This window comes from Trachemys scripta, chromosome 6, assembly GCF_013100865.1.
Source record: "Trachemys scripta elegans isolate TJP31775 chromosome 6, CAS_Tse_1.0, whole genome shotgun sequence".
In the NCBI taxonomy this organism is placed as follows: domain Eukaryota; kingdom Metazoa; phylum Chordata; order Testudines; family Emydidae; genus Trachemys; species Trachemys scripta.
In genome coordinates this window covers 94,646,362-94,666,712 of record NC_048303.1, presented here as the reverse complement: position 1 = coordinate 94,666,712, position 20,351 = coordinate 94,646,362, and the positions used below count along the sequence as shown (strand labels likewise).

The window sequence follows — 20,351 nt, the reverse complement described above, 5'->3', positions numbered from 1 at the left end:
CCATGTTAGCTATAGATTCATCAGAACTGACAGGTTCAGGTAACGAAAACATATTGCATTCTTTAAACTACACCTCTACCTCAATATAACGCTGTCCTCGGGAGCCAAAAAATCTTACCGCGTTATAGGTGAAACCGTGTTATATCGAAGTTGCTTTGATCCGCCGGAGTGCGCAGCCCCGCCCCCCAGAGCACTGCTTTACCGTGTTATATCAGAATTCGTGTTAAATCGGGTCGTATTATATCAGGGTAGAGGTGTAGTATTGTCTCAAGGTGGAGAAAAGTAGCATTTAATGTTTTCTTTTCCTCACTATTAGAAAGCATAACACAAGAGCATACACAGATAACTGGTCTCTCGAATAATGAAACACAGTGGACTTAATCTTGCAGGTAATTAGTGCCTTCTGTGAGGTGCTGTGCACTTTCTACTCTCCTTACTCTCACTGGAAGTTTAGAGTAGTGGTCCCCAAACTCTTTGTCACCCCCCCACCCCCACCTGTAATGTAAACTGTTCGCATCACCCTGTGACCTGGGACTGGGAGCGGGACTGGGGGCTGAGATTGGGGCGAGAGCCAGGGTCAGAAGGGGGGAGCTGTGGCTGGGGCTGGAAGCCAAAGCTGGGGCCTCAGCTGGGGCCCAGGCCAGAGCTGGAGCCAGAGCAGAGCTGGGGGCACAGTGGGGCTGGATGGCGCCTCCTCCTCACTCCCTGTGGGGGCTGGCCTGGGCCCTGCTATGCTCCCCACAAACATTCCTCCCCCACAGTTTGGAGACCACTGCTTTAGAGGCTCAGGCCCTAAGTGAAAGGAATTACAACAGTTTCTAAGTTTCACTTTCTAGGAACATCTTTAGAATCAACATTGAAAAATACAGAGGTGGAATATTTGTTTTAAATATATCTCACGGGATACACATCTCAGTTTTGTGATGAATCAAAGGGGACAGCAGGCATGCGCCCCACCACCACCACATCATCACCCCATCACTTCTGGGCATAGATGTCACTCAAATAAGCCCATACCATTTTCTTAGTTCCTACTCATTAAAATGACCAGGTTTGTGGTTGTGAAGCAAAGTAAGAGGGGGGAGAGGGAGAGAGAGAGAGAGAGAAGAGAAAGACATTAATCAAACAGTTTGTTTGACATAGTATATAGATAAAAGATCTTGTGTCAACAAATCTCAATGAAATTTACAGCCCTGCTAGAGATTAGACCAGTTCAAGGGCCAAAGGTATCAATCTCAACCTGTAACTCATTAATCAAAATCTGTACCAGCAAATGATAGTACTTTATTGCTTTCATAATAAGGAGTTTGTAGCTAGCAACCTAGAATCCTCTCTCTATGGTGTAGCAATGACTGATAGCTCTATACAGAGTTTTTCCCCCTTTCTTTTTGGTTTGTTTCTGACAACCAGAAAAGATAAGTGAGTTTAATATATAGAGATGAAGTTACAATCACAAATGCAGTCTTATGGGGATGTTTTAGAAATGACCTGAAACAGCTGTGAGGTCATTTATTCAATACTTGTTAATGGTTGCCTCCTCTTTAACTGAGCCTTTATGGCAATCAGAATTTCCTGCCTAGTGGTATATTGTTACCACTCCAGTAATATCACAAACTACTGTCATTTATTCAACTCTATCTACATCACCGTGAGTGTCCTGATAGGATAGGGACTAAATCAACATACAAATTAGATAGATCAAATAAAGACAAATACACGTGCTCCAAAAGGCTGGGACAAGGTCCTGTCATGACTCTGATCCAGAGAAAACAGCATCAACAAAGAGTTACTGAAAATGTATTACATTTCAGATAAAAATGCTTTTTTCAAAATGCACAATGAACCATTAAAACAAACTTTGTCATTTCAGTACAGTACTTGCAATAAAATTTAGAAAGCACAGATAGAGAAAGCATAGAGGAAATTATAGCCTCAAGGAGTGAACATGTGATCTCAAATGGGTTGTAACTAGAGCTGGTCAGAAAAACTTTGATAGAACTATTTTCTGTTCTGAAAATGCAGTTCCATCAAAATTGAAATGCTTCACAAAATCACCTTGATTTTGCTGAAATTTCATTTCAGAGAAAAAACAGCGAGGGAAGTTCAGACACTGTTGAAACATCCTGTTTTAACATTTTAGCAATGAAATGTTTCAAATTTTTTAGAAATATTTTATTTTGTAATATCATATACAATTGTTATTGTATTATACTTTGTATTATAATATACAATTTTAAAAGTTCAAATAAAAATAAAACATTTTGATTTTGTCCAAACAAAATGTTTTGATTGATCTCAAATATTTTTTCCCCTGAATTGTCTTTCATGGATAATTTAGAAATGTTCATGTTTCCCTCTGATTTGGGACAAAACCAAATTTTGAAATCCAAAAATCCTTCATAAAATGGAATTTCTGTCCAGTGCACATATCTAGTATTAACATCCCTAGCCTGACATAATATAATAATATCTAGTTCTTATATAGAACTTTTCATCAGTAGATATCAAAGACTTCTCAATCTTTCATGTATTTCTCCTCACAACACCTCTGTGAGGTAAGGAAGGGGTATTATTCCCATTTCACAGATGGAGAAATGAGGCCGAGAGGCTAAGTGACGTGCCCAAGTTCACACAGGATGTCTGTGGTAGAGCAGGAAATTGAACTTGGGTCTCCCAAAACCTAAGTTCTCCCAGCCCCACTATCTTAACTTTCATGAGTAGGAAATATCCACCTTTGATCCTTCCCACCATGTCAGAGAAGAGATTCTGTTTGTTAAACTTTTTATTTTAATTAAACTTTTCCTGAAATTGTGGATCAAGCACACACACAAACACACCAGTACCTAAAATGTGGGTTCTGAACTTGGGTCTAATCCTACAAAACATTATACATATACTTAACTTTAAGCAGGTGAGTAGTCCCACAAAACTCAATGGGACAACTCACCTGCTTAAAGTTAAGCTCATAAGTAAGTCTTTGTAGGATCTGGGTCTTGGAGCCCTAATAATTCCTTTGAGGTTTTTCTGAGGGCTTCCTCTCCACCTGAGTTAACATAATAAATAAAATAGTACTACTACTTTGCACTTCTATGCAGAGGCCAGGAGAGCCTGGAATTCCTCCACTGCCAGTATCATGGTAACCACAAACATGTACCACAGGGTAGCAAGAACAAGCTGCCTTACTCCCATGACACAACACTCATATGTGGCATATGGACAGCAGTGCTATGGTGGAGTTGGAGAATCATGCTATATGCTATATCCAATAGCAGAATCGTTTTCCTGCAGTTATACTTACACCTATACTCAATTTATATGATTTTGTGAACTAGTAAAAATTCAATAAAATGCTTTCATTAGTAAGTATAGCGCAATCATTGAGCAATGTGAGTGGTTTCTATCAAAATCTGTTTGGTATAATAGCCATCATTTAATAAGTACCCTTTTCCCTTCCAGTGCCAAGCCGCAGCATTGACAGGGCCCAGCAAACATCACATCCAGCCTTCCCAGGATAAGCACTGTTTGTCACAATAGGAGGCTTTAGAAAGGAAATTATATATAACCAGGGAAGAAAGATTCCCTGCAACTAAACTGCAGAGTTCCCAGGGACTGTGGTAGCCTCCACCAAAACATACTATACACCTAGCTCAAGAGACTTGACCATCCTTTTTCAATACTTAGTTAATTTATTGGTAGTTTTAAACTGCACCGATTGAGTGCTCTGAGTGTACATATAAAAAGGATCCCAACGGCCTATCAGGAGTCACAAATATCTCCCCTTTGAACCCACTTATGCATTCCTTAATCCACCTCCTCATCAAGAACCTGGGAAAACAGGGACCTTGCATCATGCCCATAATATCAAAGGATTCAGGTCTGCTGGACCAAAAAGGGAAGCAAGTTCCAAAGTCAAGAGCCCTTAACTGAAAATACCCAATTGTATACACATAAATATACCCCTACTGTATGTCAAGGCTTATTGAGGAGATTTTAAAATTATGCCAGAAATTCAGTAAGTAGAGTCATGCTGGAGTCAGGGACAACAATGTGCCTTTCAAAGGGTCAGTGATAAGGTTCAGTGATAAATATATGAAAAATCTGGGAAGTCTGGTTATTGCATAGTCTCTGATCAAAGCCCAGCAACCCTGGAACCATGGGCCAATACCCAAGTCACTCCCTATCCTGATTGGTGACCTACCCATACAGCACATACTCTTATCTGTGCTTGAAGATAAGGCATCTCAAAATCTTGGAATATACTGTTATTTGCAAATTACCTTTGGTCTGTGTCCTTTTTGTTTTTCAATTGCAATTTTTAAAAGCAGAGAGATGATATTCCACTGAAAATGTATCTATCCTAAAATTAAACATCTTCTTACATAACAGTTTCAAAAATGTACATTTTCCCCTCAAGTCTGATGACAATCAAGCCATCAAGTCTCAAAACGCTTACTTCAGTTTAGGGCCCTGCTCTCATCTAAGCTACATGGGTGACCTTGTGTGGAAAGAGGGTTGCAGGGCCAGGAGTCCTACCAAGTGTTCAACAGAGCACTAGCAAAGGAGATCAAGACTGTAATGGCGGGCACAACACAAACCCAAAAGGCTGGTCTCACAACTGTGGAAATGGCCAACACAGGTAGCATATATGATCACCTGAAGACCATACTGTTCTTATTCAAAGGAGCAGAAGCATTGGCCCCAGCAAATGTCCCCTCCAAACTGTCCTGGTCCTTCTCCACTATGCCTCACAAACATCCTACTGCAGAATAGGACTAGGCAGTGGCCTGGCTCCATCTCACTTGCTGACCAGGGTCAGATTTGGTCCTATATTAGTTTAATCTCTCTTTAAAGCCTTTGGATGTGTGATTTATATCCTAAGAAACATGTGTCTTTGAAAACAGGATGGTTTACCATAGGCAAAGTTTTCAGTGAACTGGGAAATATGACTATCCTGTTATTAAACTGCAGTCATTTGCCTAATTTGACTCTCCCTTCTTCCAAAGCCTGGATATACGAAGACTAAAATACTTAATTTAGGCCATGCAACACAAATTAAGGACATAGTTAAAATCTGTTTGGGTAGCCAAGATCTTCAGTCCAAGCTTTCACTGTGACTGTTACATGTTTAAAAAAAAAAAAAGTTTGCTTGTGTTTCTTATGTCAGACAAAAAGCAACACAGGGTCGGATGGAATAGTTCATTATCTAACACACCATATCTGTGTGCCTACTACTGTCACAAAGACATAATTCTGGTCTCCATTCTTTTGCTTCATGATACAACTGACATTGGAGTCAATGGGAATTATCTGTATCACATGGGGTCTTGGAGGCAGGGCACCCAGACCAGAAGGTTTTTTTCCCCCTTCCTCATATGGACCATGGTTATGTCCCTTCCCCTCCCCACTGATGAAACTTTATTCTATAATAAAACATTCCCCAAGAGCACCGCAATAGGAAGCACTCATTATACTGGTAAGGAGTTTACAGACCCTTCCTTAGTCCACATAAAACTAAAAAGAAAGTTTGATCATAGCAGAGCAACTAAACGATTAGCATGAATCAGAGCCAATGGCTGCCTTTATACTTACCATGTACCACATGCTTGGCCACTTGGGATCATTGAAATAAGTGGATTGGGTACCACCAGGTTTATAATCCCTCTTTATCCTTCTTTTAACTACCTGTTGTTGTATCCACTCCACCTGCCAACAAGAAAAATATTTGGTAAGTGTTAGAGTTCCATGGAGATTATCAAGAAATGTGAGCAATCTTGGGAAGTTTCCCATTACTGAAGTCCACATCTATTTCACATTAAAGTGTTCATTTTGGCAAAGGGAATGCAAAGCTCACCTTGTCATTTAGTTTGCAGGAAAATATACCAATTTAGTTAGTACTACAGGTTGCCATGCACAACTATTTAAATCCCCTGCTAACAGGACTTCATTAGCTATTGAACAATGCCATTGCATATTTTATTATTCTTTATTAATAATAGTAATAAAAAAATAATAAACTGACCCCATTTTGTATTTATAAACACAAAGATTAACAGTTACTCAAAAGAAAAATGAATGGGATTTCCAAGGGTTTTTCTTTTTTTCTTTTTCCTTTATTGAAGTTGTCAACTGCTAATACTAAAATGTATTAAAAAGCTCTGTTTAACCAATATCTGAATCAACCTCATGAAAAGACCAAAAAATAAGTTATAATTCATTGCAATGAGATTATTTGGCACGATTCACTCAGTTTTCAGGAACTGTATTTTCTGTAAAATTAAAGTACTTCCCAGGAAAAAGCAACAGAGTACAGGGTAATAGGTTAAATTACAACAAGAAGCTCAAAATATAAATGAAAGAAGAGATCAAGGTCAAAATCAGGCTTCCAAAGTTAAGCTTCTTCTCTGACAGACACCTCATCAAAGACTCTGAACACATTCAGAAAAGCGATACCAAAGGTGACATCCAGTCCATAGCAGATATTAATTTGTAATGCTTTCCCTCTCCCCCCAATACCATTAACTTTTCTAAATGGGAACTTGCTGCTATAAATGTAAATATTGTAAACTATCCACAGTCAAACCCAGATTTTACTTGCATGCTTGTGGCTTACCGACAGCTCGTATTGCTGCTGAACTGCTGGTACAGAATAAAAATATAAAAAAATTCAATTCACATCTTCCAAAGAAAGAAAGGCAGCCATCACCTGCTAACAGCCTGTTCTGCACCTTGCACTCCTGATTCCCAGGCATGTACACTCACACATGCACAAAAATAAACTTTACTTTCAGAGCCCATCTTTATTTTCTTGTTCCAGCTCAAAGTCACTAGGTAGGGACAATATTAATGTTTTCCCATAGCAGAAAAATGTCTCCAACCATGCATTCTTAATTCTAGTTCAAATCCTGAGATCTTAAGCCAGGCAAATCTCCAACTTATTATAAGGGGAGTTATTCATGAGTAAGAATTGATGGCCCCATGCTTCCCTGGCTTCTGAAAACAGGGAATGCAGACTCTCCAGATTCTGATCATGGTGAGAGGAGAAAGAGGCATCTCTGAACCTGTGGAATCCCTTCTGTGAGGCAGTTCTATGGGGTACCATTTCCATAGGGTGGTAGAGGACAGTGTGGGGACTGTGATAACATCATAGTTTTTCCCTCTGCACCAACCAACGTCGCTACCGGGGAATTGCTTCAGGGTCAGCAGTAGCAGCATGGTTTCTACAGGAAGAGCTGTGATGTCAACGGACACAGGAGGGAGCTGGTTGGTGCTGTGTAAGCAAGTTAAAGTCCCCTTTCTCTGTCAAATCCTCCAAAATCTACCCCTCCGATATCTCTGGGTGGTACGGAATTGAGAAAGTTTTGATAAGTCCCCTTTCTCTTCTGGCCACCTCTTTCCTCTTCCAACAGGATGCCTGGCTTGGCTAAAAATCCATCTCATGGACTTCTCAGCAAGCCTGGGAATATTTACTGGGTTGTCTGCTGCCTTCAAATATTACACATTGAGGAGCTTCCTTCAGAAAGGGAAGGCAGGCAATCATACTTGGGCACCTCTGAAGCAGCAAATTCCTGGAGCATCCAAGACATATAGATTGTAGCTGGCCAGATGCCAAGACAGAGGGCCAAAGACCTGAGTCTCTACTGATGGCAATTACTGAACACAGAAGAGAGACAGAATAAGGTTAAATGGGACCCAGAGCCACATTATTTTTAACTCTCTCCCATCAAAAAAGTTGGTGTCCCACAGATCTTCAACAGATGCTCCCTCCCAGCCCCCTATTGGTGGCATGAACTCTCTCTTCCAGACCCTGATAATGGATCCTTGTTTTTTTCCAACTCTTCCTGCCATGTAAAACAACACTCCCTAGCACATACAAGGTCACACATGCTGCACCTTAGCTGACTCACTGGCAAACTAGGTCCCCTTGGACCATGAACCTGTCTTAATCTGTCCCTGACTTGTTGAGGTCAGGGAGGAGTGAAACTTCAATACCGCCAGATAAGCAATCAAGATTTTCAAGGCTTATGCAAACCCAACCTCCAAATCTTATTTTGATTTAGACATTATTGCTTATGACTAGTCACATTTTCAGTATAACAAGGGATCTCTGATGTCTACACTGCACAAACATTTACACTCTGCTGCTGACCATAAAAAAGTTGAAAGTGAATGCAAAATAACAGTGCTTGTGAAGGCGGAAAGCTTTATTAACAAATACAGCAATGTGATCTCAACACTAATCTGCATGTAGATCTCTCGAAAGGTACAATTAGTTTATTTTGTCTCAGATCAAATAACTGAGAACACTTATCATACAATTCCGTAGTGCCAGCAATCATAAACCCTCCCTCACTGCACCATTCCCATCCACCGGGGACCCAGAGCAATTACTTAGCACATAGAGAGATTTTTATGTATAAAATTGAACCCATTTGTAAATCAGTGTTCTCAACATTTAGGAGCACGAGGGTTTTGCATTTCAATATACTATAGACGGAGCTTGTTTCAGGAAACAATTCACTGTGTTTGGCAAAAGAAGCTAGCAATTGTGTTTTAAAGAACCTATTTGTCTATCACTGGGATCAGACCTGAGAGATATAAATGTCTCCTGCAAGATGAGCACCCTTCACTCCTAATGAAGTAAGTCAGAGCTGATGATGTGAGCACTTTGCAGAAGCTCTGAAGCTTGCAAGATCAGGTCAAAATACTGGAATGACAAATGACATAGCTCACTGTCCTACCATAAAACCAAACTATAAATACATAGATACAGCAGATACATATACATCATCATTGCACCATAATGATGCATTCTGATACACTGAGCCTGATTCTCCACTGACTTGCTCCTCGTATTTCAAAAATGCTGACCAGCTCTACAGAAGGACCTCAGAAAAATTGAGGAGCCGTCTCCTGCACTTTACACACTCCAAAAGGGACCACTGCAAACATCAAATGATCACATGCTCCCATACATTGGAAGGAAAAAATCAGGAAACCTACCTGGATATCATGCAGGAAACCCAAAACATCAATCTAAAAAAACCTGATGACAGCAATCCAACACAAAACCAAAAGTGGAACCAACTACAACAACTCCACAACCAACAGAACACCACCTCCAGGAGAAACCAAGACACCATGACCCACCATATGGACACTACAAGACACCCCAACATCATTAACCTATCAAGACTACCCATAACCAAAACTGAAGGACCAGTACTCTCCAAAGGACTGAGCTTCTGCCCCACCACAGAAGCTGACACTATACTAACATGTGGAAAACTAAAAGAATTCTTCCACTGGTTCCACCTCAAGGAATTCTTTCACAGTAAAGATGACACCACCCACAACAACCACATCCTCACCAACAGTCATATGAATAAACAGTCATCTGACTGGACACCCCCAGTGGACGAAACCACACACTGATCATTAAAATAATTGTGCGAGGAAAAAAATTGACAGTGAAATCCTCAATAAACATTACATCCACTATAATCTCTCTACCACCAAGAGGATAGCTATACAGTCCCTAGAATCCAACCACTAGATAGTGATCAAACCAACAGAAAAAAAGGGTGCTAAAGAAGTCCTTAATCATGATGACTATGTGAATGAGACCAACAGACAACTCTCTGACACCACCTACTATAAAGAACTAAAAGAAGACCCCACACCACTATTCACACAGAAATGTAAAGATACCATCAAATCCTTCCCCAATCAACTGCAAGAAACACTCTACAACCTCACCTCCATTAAACCACTCCAGAGACCTTCTACAAGCTTCCCAAGCAACACAAACAAGGGAACCAAGCAGACCGATCATATCTGACCATGGCACTGTTACTAAAGAAATATCAGGACTCATAGAACTCAGCCTCAAGCCACTCACCACACAAAAGACCAGATTTCTTCAAGTCACTATCAACTTCCTCCAGAAACTCTGTAATATAAACAACTTCCCCAGAACACCATCCTTGCCACCATAGATGTGACCTCCCTAAACCCCAATATCCTCACCATGACGGCATCATTGCCTGCCTCAAATACCTACAAGATAATGTACAATGCTTTCATCCTCACCCACAGTGACTTTATCTTTAACTACAAACATTTTGTCCAAACCATGAGAACACCCATGGGAACTAGAGTGGCTCCCCAACATGCCAACCTCTTCATACGCCAACTTGAGGAAGAATTTCTGGAAAAATCCTCCATGAAACCAACGTTATACATTAAATATATTAATTATATTTTCATCCTCTGCACAGAAGACCTAAAATCCCTAATGGATTTCCACCACATCATCAGCAACCACCAGCCATCCATCAAACTCGCTAGAACACTCTCACACCAGCATCAACTTCTTGGACACTGTGATCAGCGTCAACAATAGAACCATCCAAATGACTACATACAAGAAACCTACAGATCACCACACTTACCTCCATAGATCCAGCAACCACTCCAGATGCACCACAAAATTTGTTATCTACAGCCAGGCTTTCAGATGTTGCAGAATTTGCTCTGAAGAAAAAGTCCAGGATAAACACCTAAACACACTGAAAACCACCTTCATCAAACAAGAACACTCCACCAGAGAAAAAGATCACATCATGTCAAGGGCCACCCAAATACTCCAAGAGAACCTGCTTCAATATAGGGGGAAAAAAACACTGCCTGCACACCCCTAGCTGTCACCTACCATTCTACAATAGAACCCATCTGGGGTATCATCAAAAAATTACAACTCATATTTGATGAGAACCACATCCTGAAATAAATCTTTCTCAAACCCGTCTTTGGTCTTCAAATAACCCCTCAAATTCACCAAGCTCATCAGAAGAAGAAAGCTCTCCAGAGACCAGGACACCAACTCAAAGCAGTACCAGACCCTACTTAAAAAAACAGATGCAAAACCTGCATACATATCTCCAATGCTACGATGATCAATATCATCCTCCCACAATACACCTTTCAAGATCCATGGGTCCTACACATGCCTATCACAACATGTGGTGTACCAAACTAGTGCACTAAATGCTCCAATGACAACTATGTGGGTGAAACCAGACACTCACTACACTCTCAAATGAACTCACACAGAAACATGATAAAATACAAAAATACCATATCACCCATTTGTGAACACTTTTTATAAAGTGATCACTCCATATGTGATCTTTCCATAATTGTCCACAAAGGAAACCTGCACAGGGCCGTCAACAGGTGAGTCTGGGTACTTAAATGCATAACGCTGTTAGACACCAAAAACCATGAACTTAACACGGACACTGGCTTTATAGCTCATTACAATAATTTGTAACATATCTACCTGCTAATCCTTAATGGCCCATTTCAAACCTTTTTTACATAACAATGTAACCCTATTAGTGGTCTCCTACAATGTGTTACTTCTTACTCTTAACAATCTGTTCCAACTTGTATTTAACTCAGAAGCTCTTTTTTCCTTCCCCAGACCTGAAGAAGAGTTCTGTGTCACTTGAAAGCTTGTACCTTCCACCAACAGGAGCTGGTTCAATAAAAGGTATTACCTCACCCATCTTGTCCCTCTCTTGCTCCATGGGTAGGCATTTATAACATCCCAAAGTGGCTGTAAAATGCTACCACTTTGATTTGGTGCACTTTGCACAGACACAAATGACAACACAAGGAGCCCAGGCGGAGGAAAATCGGCCTGGTATACTGTGCCTAATCACAGTCCTCCTCCCATTGGTGCCTATGCATTTTTTTAATCAACACCCTCTGTTGGGATCTGTTTTTAATAGCTGTTTTTATAATTGCATTGAGGATGTACCAACACACTCATTTGGAGTGTAATTAAAAGCATCACAGGAGACTCATTTTCCCAGAAGAGGAGTTCAGGTGCATTAGAGGCATGACATTAATTTACAGAAACTATCACTTCTATAGTACTCACTCCATGGAGCAATAGAGCTTTTTCCTTAGTGAACAGAAAGCTTGCCAGTTGGTCTTGTCTAAACTGTCTGATTCCTGTGTTGTAATACTGATGAATAGATCAAAACTCAGCAGTTATTAAATGTTCTGCCATATATTTCCCTTTAGCGTTTTATGCATATATATGCACACACTTCACTGCCCAATGGCTGGTATAGTATGGATTTGACTGAATCTGATTCTGTATGAAAAAAGTTCATTTGTTTAAAAATGTTTCCTTTTAAAAAGTGTCCACACTTCCTATCCCTAGTCCTTGAAGGAAAATCTCTGGAGTAAGTGATTATACAGATTCCTACTTCTTGCCAAAAGGAGACTGTATGCAAACAATGAGGTGCATTCTAACATTTCCATAAAGTCACACTTAGCTGAGGGGGAACAGTGCACATTTTCCAATTGACTTCAGCTCCGAAAGTTCCATTTCCTGAATGTCTAGAAATCAAAGCCAAGCCAGATTGGAAACCAAACTACTTCAAATAAAAATCATCATTTCCAGTCTCCTCATCTCAGCATTTACAGGGTTGTTCTGTGCACAATATTGCTCTTCTTTACTGACATGCAAGCAGTGCTGCTGAATACAAGTTGCTCTGAGCTAATGCAAATGGCCCTTTTAAAAAAGAGGTGCCAAACAAAACAATGAGATGTTATCTTTCATACAGTGAAACACGTTTCTCTCACTTTACTCTCTCACTCATTCAGTGTAATCAATTTGTCTTGTAGGAACAGTGAAAATGAAAGTGATTGAACAAAAGAAGTTGTCAAGAGAGGAAAAAAACTAATTGTTAATTAACAGAATACCGAATATGTTTAATCAGAAAAAAATTAACCACACCAATTTTTCACAAGTCTAGCTTTCTAAGAAGTTTATCAAAACACTGGAAATTGTAATATGGGCCGTGCATCTTAACTGCACTATTTGTATTCGACATCTTTTGGGGATTGAGGGTTTTGTAATTATTTTTAATATCACTTCGGTGGGTTTGTTGCAGTAAATATTTTCTAGTTTTCAAATGGCATTGGAGATGTGTCGTTTACATTTTCTATTTCTTTGGGCAAATACAGTGCATGTGAATGTGATAGGTAAATAGCAACAGCTACAGACAAACTTAAGGCAAAATCCTGCCCTATGTAGGGAGAAGGGAGGAGTACACAGGAAGAAAAAACAGTGGATGCCAACTATGAATAGGGAGTGGGTTTTACACTAAAATCTATCCTTTTAGCTTTGCAGCATTGGAAACATGCATATGTGGGCCTTGAGTCTAGGACGACAGACTGCATGTGCATGCCATTCCCAATGCACTCATAGGTCCAACTGTCAGGCCACCATTCACCTAAGCCTAGCCTATGTCTGTAAATTGGAAATAGAAATAGCTGCTCAGCTACCAAGGAAACAGGGACTTTAGAAACACAACAGATTAAACAGAGAAAGAGAGAGAGAGAGAGAACCACCTCGGACAAGAGTCTTGGGAAATGTCACAAAACAAGCAATGAACTTGGATGGCTGTATTGGATGAGTGAGTGGGAGATGTCATGGGGAAAGACGGAACTGGCCAACAGGCAACACTTTCACTTACTGGGGTGGGTAGCCCGGGAATCACCTTTTGATAATAGACATTGTCTTTTTGAAGTCTATGAATTTAACAATTTAATAGATTTGGTGATTGACTATTTTATGTGATCAGCATGATGAAAACCACAAACCACATGGACAGATATATGTAATAGTGTTATCCCTATCTCTTCAAGGATTACACCTTATTGACCCTCCTAAAGCAGATGAACAGCCAGACCCCTGTTGGCAAGAACTATGCATATATAGGTGCCTGTAGCATACATGAATGTCGAGTCACTGGACTGTGGGAGTCCCCCTTTCCCGATCACTTCCAGTGCTGCCAACTGGATTGGTGCCCTTGTGAACCTCCTCACACCACTCTACCTCATTCATAATCTGAAGAAAAAAAAAAAAAGTCTATCATCCCAATCTCCTCAGGGGCCTCTTCTGAGTTCTTCCTCATGCCAAGCTGTGTGATGATTCTGGCAAATGCCACTATGGAGTAGGATATGACCACCAAAACCATTAACATGATTTGAAATGAGATTTCCAGATATAAAAATGAGTACACTAACCGATTATAATGTCACCAAGCTCTTTTTATATAAAAAAGACTGCACTTAAAACATACGACACTACAGTACTTTTTTCCCTTTCTCAACAGAAGCATCATGGGATTTCATGTTCCACGGAATGACAAGCTTTTTAGCAGTGGAAACAGGACAAAATGTGGGAAACATATAGAAATTTTAAAGATACAATTTATGGTGTTTGTTTTGATATTATCTTAGAGCCAATACTTTCAGCCCATACTCTGTAATTGCTCCTGACTTCAATGGGAGTTTTGCCTGATTAAGTCTTGGGTAATGACTATAGGACTTGTTTCTTACATTAAGTTAAAGATGAAGGTGAGGTTGGTATTATCTTAGACTGACTAAAGATGGAAGAAGATATTTAGAAAGGGAAATAGAGAGTGTGTATTCTCATATCCCTATACTTTCCACATCACAAAGTATATCTAAGTACACCAGTGCACAACAGCATTCTCAATTTGTATTTCACATTTCAACAGTACAAAACCTATGAAGTTGAAGATCTAGAACTAAAATGTCTATCTGCATCAGGATGACATTCCAATACTCTAAAAGCCACATGTAACTTTAGGCATTTGATGTATGAAAAGTTTTTACATATTCTGAGTTTGAAAATTTGAAAAAAAACCCCACCATTACTGGTGAGCTTTTCATGTTATTTTAAAAACAAATGCTTTAAAGAGCTGATCTTTTAAAAAACAAACAACAGGCTTAATTTCCCCACCTCTGTACCAGCACTTCGAGCCTCTCAGTAACAGTAGCGAGTCTGCACATAAACATGGTTGAAGACTGTAGGACAAAGTAGCTGTTGACCCAAGTCAAGAGCATAGGAAATGATTTGCAGTTACCCATTTCTGCAAATCTCCATAAACTGCCAGGGTCTAATGCTGGATAAAAGATAATGAATCCAACAACACCAAGTGATACATTCTCATTGATTGACAAAGTGCGTCTTCAATAAGGGTCAATGTCTATCCACAATCAAAACAGTTGACATAATTATGCTACACGCATTCTGAAAAAGCATGATAAAAGCAAGAAAGAAACACCAGGTCAAAACAATCTGGAGGGCAGAGGGAAAAAAGGAAGAGGCAGAAAATGTTTGAAATTACTACCTGTGTCTCTATAAATACATCCTATGTAACAGCAGTACAGACTATAATAGTTTGACCTGTGGAGCAAAGCAGCTGAAAAGGCTTGTCAGAAATTCAATTCAGATTTTTTCAAGTCTCACTGACATGAAAAAGCCAATCAGATTTATTGTGAATGTATCTATCCACTTTGCTATATGCAAGTAAGCCATCTTTCCATCATAGTGATACAGATATCACAGCTTAACATATACATGTTCACAAAGTACTCTGTATATCGTAGCATAACCCCGTAGTGTAGACACAACCTGTGCTGACGAAAGGGGTTTTTCCATCTGTGCAGGAAAACCACCTCCATGAATGATGATAGCTATTAGGGATGTAAATATTGGTTTAAAAAGTTAACTGGTTAAACGATTAAAATTATATCATTTAATCATTAACCAAGGTAGCTCCGGGGGCCTGACACAGCCGGGGCTGGGGCCGCTCCAGCCTGGCAGGGGCTGAGGTTCCGTCGGCTGGTGCGGCCAAAGCAGGGGTCTGGCCGGCTGGCGCAAGGCAGTTGGGGTTAACAGTTAAGGTTGGTTATATCTCTAATAGCATTTTACATCCCTAATAGCTATGCTTACAGAAGCATTCTTCTGTTGATGTAACTGCATCTACAGTGGGGGTCAGGTCAGCATAGCTATATTGGTCAGGGGTATGGATTTTTCAAACACCTGACTGATGTAGCTATGTTGAGCTAACTTTAAATGTAGACCAAGCCTAGGTTCTTTTGCACCAAGGGGATCCGTGTCACAGGGTAAGTGGATGGGGCTGCGTTGGGCAGTCTCAGCTGCCAGGCTCCCTGCCCATCACACGCCTCCACTGCCACAGCTGCAGCAGACACCAACCAGCAGTTACCCTCCTTTGCTGGGGAGGCCGGGGGGACTCCACAAGCAGGGAGCAGAAGGCTACACCGTGGGAGTACTACCGTCCCTCTCGGACAGGGCCCCCTGCTCAGCACAGCCCCAGGGCCCAGAGTGCCGTCCACTTCCCCCGCAGGACAGACCCTGCGTGTGGGAAGTGGTCAAGGCCATACGGAAGGACCAGGGTCAGCAGGGGGCTCTGTCTCGTGGCGGGGGGGGGGGTCAGTTCTCACAAGGTACAGCCTTCCACTTTCCTCCTGACCTTGAGCCTTCAATGCAGCCCCCTTTCACTTCCCTGTGGGTGGGGGAGTGAAATGGGCAGGGAACTGGGTCCCAGCAGCTGAAACCAACTAACCATTGTAGGGAGCAGAAGGCTTCCTCAGCTGCTACATGATGTGTAACCCCTGGCCCCCGACTGGGTTCGGGGTACCCCTCCACCACCACCACTCCCTGCACCCTCATTGACACTGGACAGTCCTTCCCCACCTCAGCCCCTGTGGATACTGGGAACTCCTCTCTCCCCGACCTCTGGTCCTCCATGAGTACTGGGCATCCCTCCATGCCGACCTCTGAGTATAGGCCACCCCCTCCCAACTCTTCCCCAGTTCCTGTGAGGGAGCATGTACTTTCTGAAGAGGGGCTCAGCAAAAATAGTTTGGGAACTTCTGCTGTAGGGAATTGCAGCATGATTTCCCCTCCACAGGTGGGCAGGATGGGTGACCTATATGACTGTGTGTGGGCTACGGTGAGGTGTAGTCCCACTCTCCCCACTCATCTCCACCCATTTGAAAAGGCCCTCAACAGCCCTTACATTTACGGCTGCAACTATGTGTGTGTGTGGGGAGAGTCGGAGCCTCCCACATTGTGTATTGCAGTAGGGGCAGGCCACAATCTGGCTCAAAGTGACCAGCTGAAAGTCACACAGGAAGTCTGGGGCAAAGCTGAGAATTAGATAAAATCTTCTGAGTCTCAGTCTTGTGGTTTTAACACAATACCATCCTCAATTATTATACGAGTCTTTTTAGAATGTTTTAGAATGTCATGTTTCTTCATGACTTTTTACCTTTAAAATTTGGGGTACAGTAACAAGTTCACAGGCTTCAGAATCAGTTTCAGGGATAACTCACCCTTTGCAAAGTACAAAATGATCCTCACTCCTGCCTTACGTCAACTGTTATGTTAATATAAGCCATTCTAGTTCCCTGACCATACAAGTTTGTAACTGCTCACAAATAACAGGGAAATAGAACTCTGAAATACCTACAACCAGTTATTTTGTTTTGCACCCAAGGCTAAGTTCACACCATTGGATTAAAAATAATATTAATGTGACTGATTTGGGGATACCATAATATATTCTGTGCAGTTTTATTGTACCATGAGGGTTAGTATTAATATTGCATTGAACACAAAATAATATGACATGTCTTTAGCTAACATATGTCTAAATGCGTCTTCTTAGGAATTCTTAAATCAGATGCAGAACCAAGTATCCAGTAGGGGATTGTAATTTTAAAAACTCTTTACCACAGTATTTTAATTAGCTTTGGAGTCTAACATCTTACATTTGAAACATCTTGGGGTTTTGTGTTTATATAACTGGAGTGATGATCATATTAAAAAAAGCTCTGTTGAACTGTTTAATGGATTTTTGCTCTCCTTAGGCTAGTCCTTTAACTCTGGCCATGAATCATTTAAGTCCTTGAAAAATTTGCATTTGCTATTTTCAGATAACCTCAAATCATTTACTAAATGAGTTCCTAGGCACTCAAATCTCCCACTGGGCCAAATTTTGCTCTCAATAATACCAGTGTAAATCCAGAGTACTTCCAATGGTCTAGATTCATAGAATCATAGATATTAGGATTGGAAGAGACCTCAGGAGTCATCTACTCCAACCCCCTGCTCAAAGCAGGACTAACACCAACTAAATCATCCCAGCCAGGGCTTTGTCAAGATGGGCCTTAAAAACCTCTAAGGATGGAGATTTCACCACCTCCCTAGGTAACCCATTCCAGTGCTTCACCACCCTCCTAGTGAAATAGTGTTTCCTAATATCCAACCTAGACCTCTCCCACTGCAACTTGAGACCATTGCTTCTTGTTCTGTTATCTGCCACCACTGAGAACAGCCTAGCTCCAGTCTCTTTGGAACCCCCCTTCAGGTAGTTGAAGGCTGCTATCAAATACCGCCTCCCTCTTCTCTTCTGCAGACTAAATATGTTCCTCATCCTCTCCTCATAAGTCATGTGCCCCAGCCCCTAATCATTTTCGTTGTCCTCTGCTGGACTCTCTCCAATTTGTCCACATCCTTTCTGGGTGTCCAGTTTTGGGCCCCCCACTACAGAAAGAATGTGGACAATACTCCAGATGTGGCCTCACCAGTGCCGAAAAGAGGGGAATAATCACTTCCATTGATCTGCTGGCAATGCTCTTACTAATGCAGCCCAATATGCCGTTAGCCTTCTTGGCAACAAGGGCACACTGTTGACTCATATCCAGCTTCTCGTCCACTCTAATCCCCCAGGTCCTTTTCTGCAGAATTGCCGCTTAGCCAGTCGGTCCCCAGCCTGTAGTGGTGCATGGGATTCTTTGGTCCTAAGTGCAGGACTCTGCACTTGTCCTTCTTGAACCTCATCAGATTTCTTTTGGCCCAATCCTCCAATTTGTCTAGGTCACTCTGGACCCTATCCTTAACCTCCAGCGTACCTACTTCTCCCCACAGCTTAGTGTCATCCGCAAACTTGCTAAGGGTGCAATCCATCCCATCATCCAGATCATTAATGAATATGTTGAATAAAACTGGCTCCAGAACAGACCCCTGTGGCACTACACTTGATACTGACTGCCAACTAGATATCGAGCTGTTGATCACTCCCTGTTGAGCCCGACGATCTAGCCAGCTTTCTATTCACCTTATAGACCATTCATCCAATCCATATTTTTCTAGCTTGCTGGCAAGAATACTGTGGGAGATGGTATTAAAAGCTTTGCTAACGTCAAGATATAACATGTCCACTGCTTTCCCCATATCCACAGAGCCAGTTATCTCATTATAGAAGGCAATCAGATTGGTCAGGCATGACTTGCCCTTGGTGAATCCATGCTGACTGTTCCTGATCACTTCTTCTCCTCCAAGTGCTTCAAAATGGATTCCTTGAGGACCTGCTCCATGATTTTTCCAGGGATTGAGGTGAGGCTGACCCGGTCTGTAGTTCTCCAGATTCTTCTTCTTCTTCCCTTTTTTAAAGATGGGCACTATATTTGCCTTTTTCCAGTCATCCGGGACCTCCCCTGATCTCCACGAGTTTTCAAAGATAATGGCCGCTTCACTCAAGGGTCTACACTGGCTTCTGCCTGCATAGATCATGGTGCCAGTAGTGGTCGAAAATCCACTGCGGGCTGTGCTGGCAATACAGAGCAGCCACAACCTAGTGATTCATAGGGACCTAGAATGGTAGACTGATATATCTATTCCTGAGTGGCCGCTCTGCTGGCCAGGATATAGCTGAAAGTAGTTCTCATATATTATTGTTTCTGTTTTAAAAGAAATCACGCCCCCCCAACTCAACGTACTTTTTAGTAGACAGCAGTTTTGTTTAATGGTACTTTGCCATTGTGGAAATCCCTGCCAAACTACACGTGGAAAAATTCAGTTACAACAGCTTCACCCAAACATATAACTTTTCTAATTAAATCAAGTGTTTTTCTATTGTAATGCTTGGTTTTGGCAACTAAAAATGGAAGTTGATTGCCTTGTGACATTTTTCCACTTTATGCCACTGCTGCCGTGTAACACTGATTATAAAAAAAATAAAAATAAAAAAAAGGCTGAATTCTTGTCTCAGATAAGCAGGCTGTTTATTAGAGACCAGAATTGGGTCAGAAATCTGCATCTTCTGGTTTAGCCCTGGTGTTGTGGTCATTTTTATTTCTTTTGCAACTTAGGCAAAGACTGGGAGCATCTTTTACTATTACACCCCTTCATTGGTTCTGGGGAATGTACCTCACTGTAGCCAGGACATCAGCCTTAATGATCACTCCTATCTCATTGACAACTGATATTTTTGCCCCTGTTCTCTGACTACAAATCAAGAGAGTGGATCCAATCTGATTGCTACCTCAACCCAAGGGTACAGGGAAGGAAAAGTAAGATGAATGTTCAATCTCCTTTAAATCAGAAACACTGATGACTTCATCTCCTTTTTCTTGGCCTCTGACCTGAG

At 41.3% G+C, this 20,351-nt stretch overlaps 1 protein-coding gene across 2 annotated transcripts in view; it reads right to left on the bottom strand.

Annotated features, from left to right (window-relative positions):
• PCSK5 (proprotein convertase subtilisin/kexin type 5) overlaps positions 1 to 20,351 on the bottom strand; it is a 294,987-nt gene that overhangs the window by 225,851 nt on the left and 48,785 nt on the right. For both annotated transcript variants that reach the window (XM_034773743.1, XM_034773745.1), the window contains exon 3: positions 5,590 to 5,703. In XM_034773743.1, coding sequence (XP_034629634.1) covers positions 5,590 to 5,703 — 114 coding nt within the window. The remainder of the gene's footprint in view (positions 1 to 5,589; positions 5,704 to 20,351) is intronic.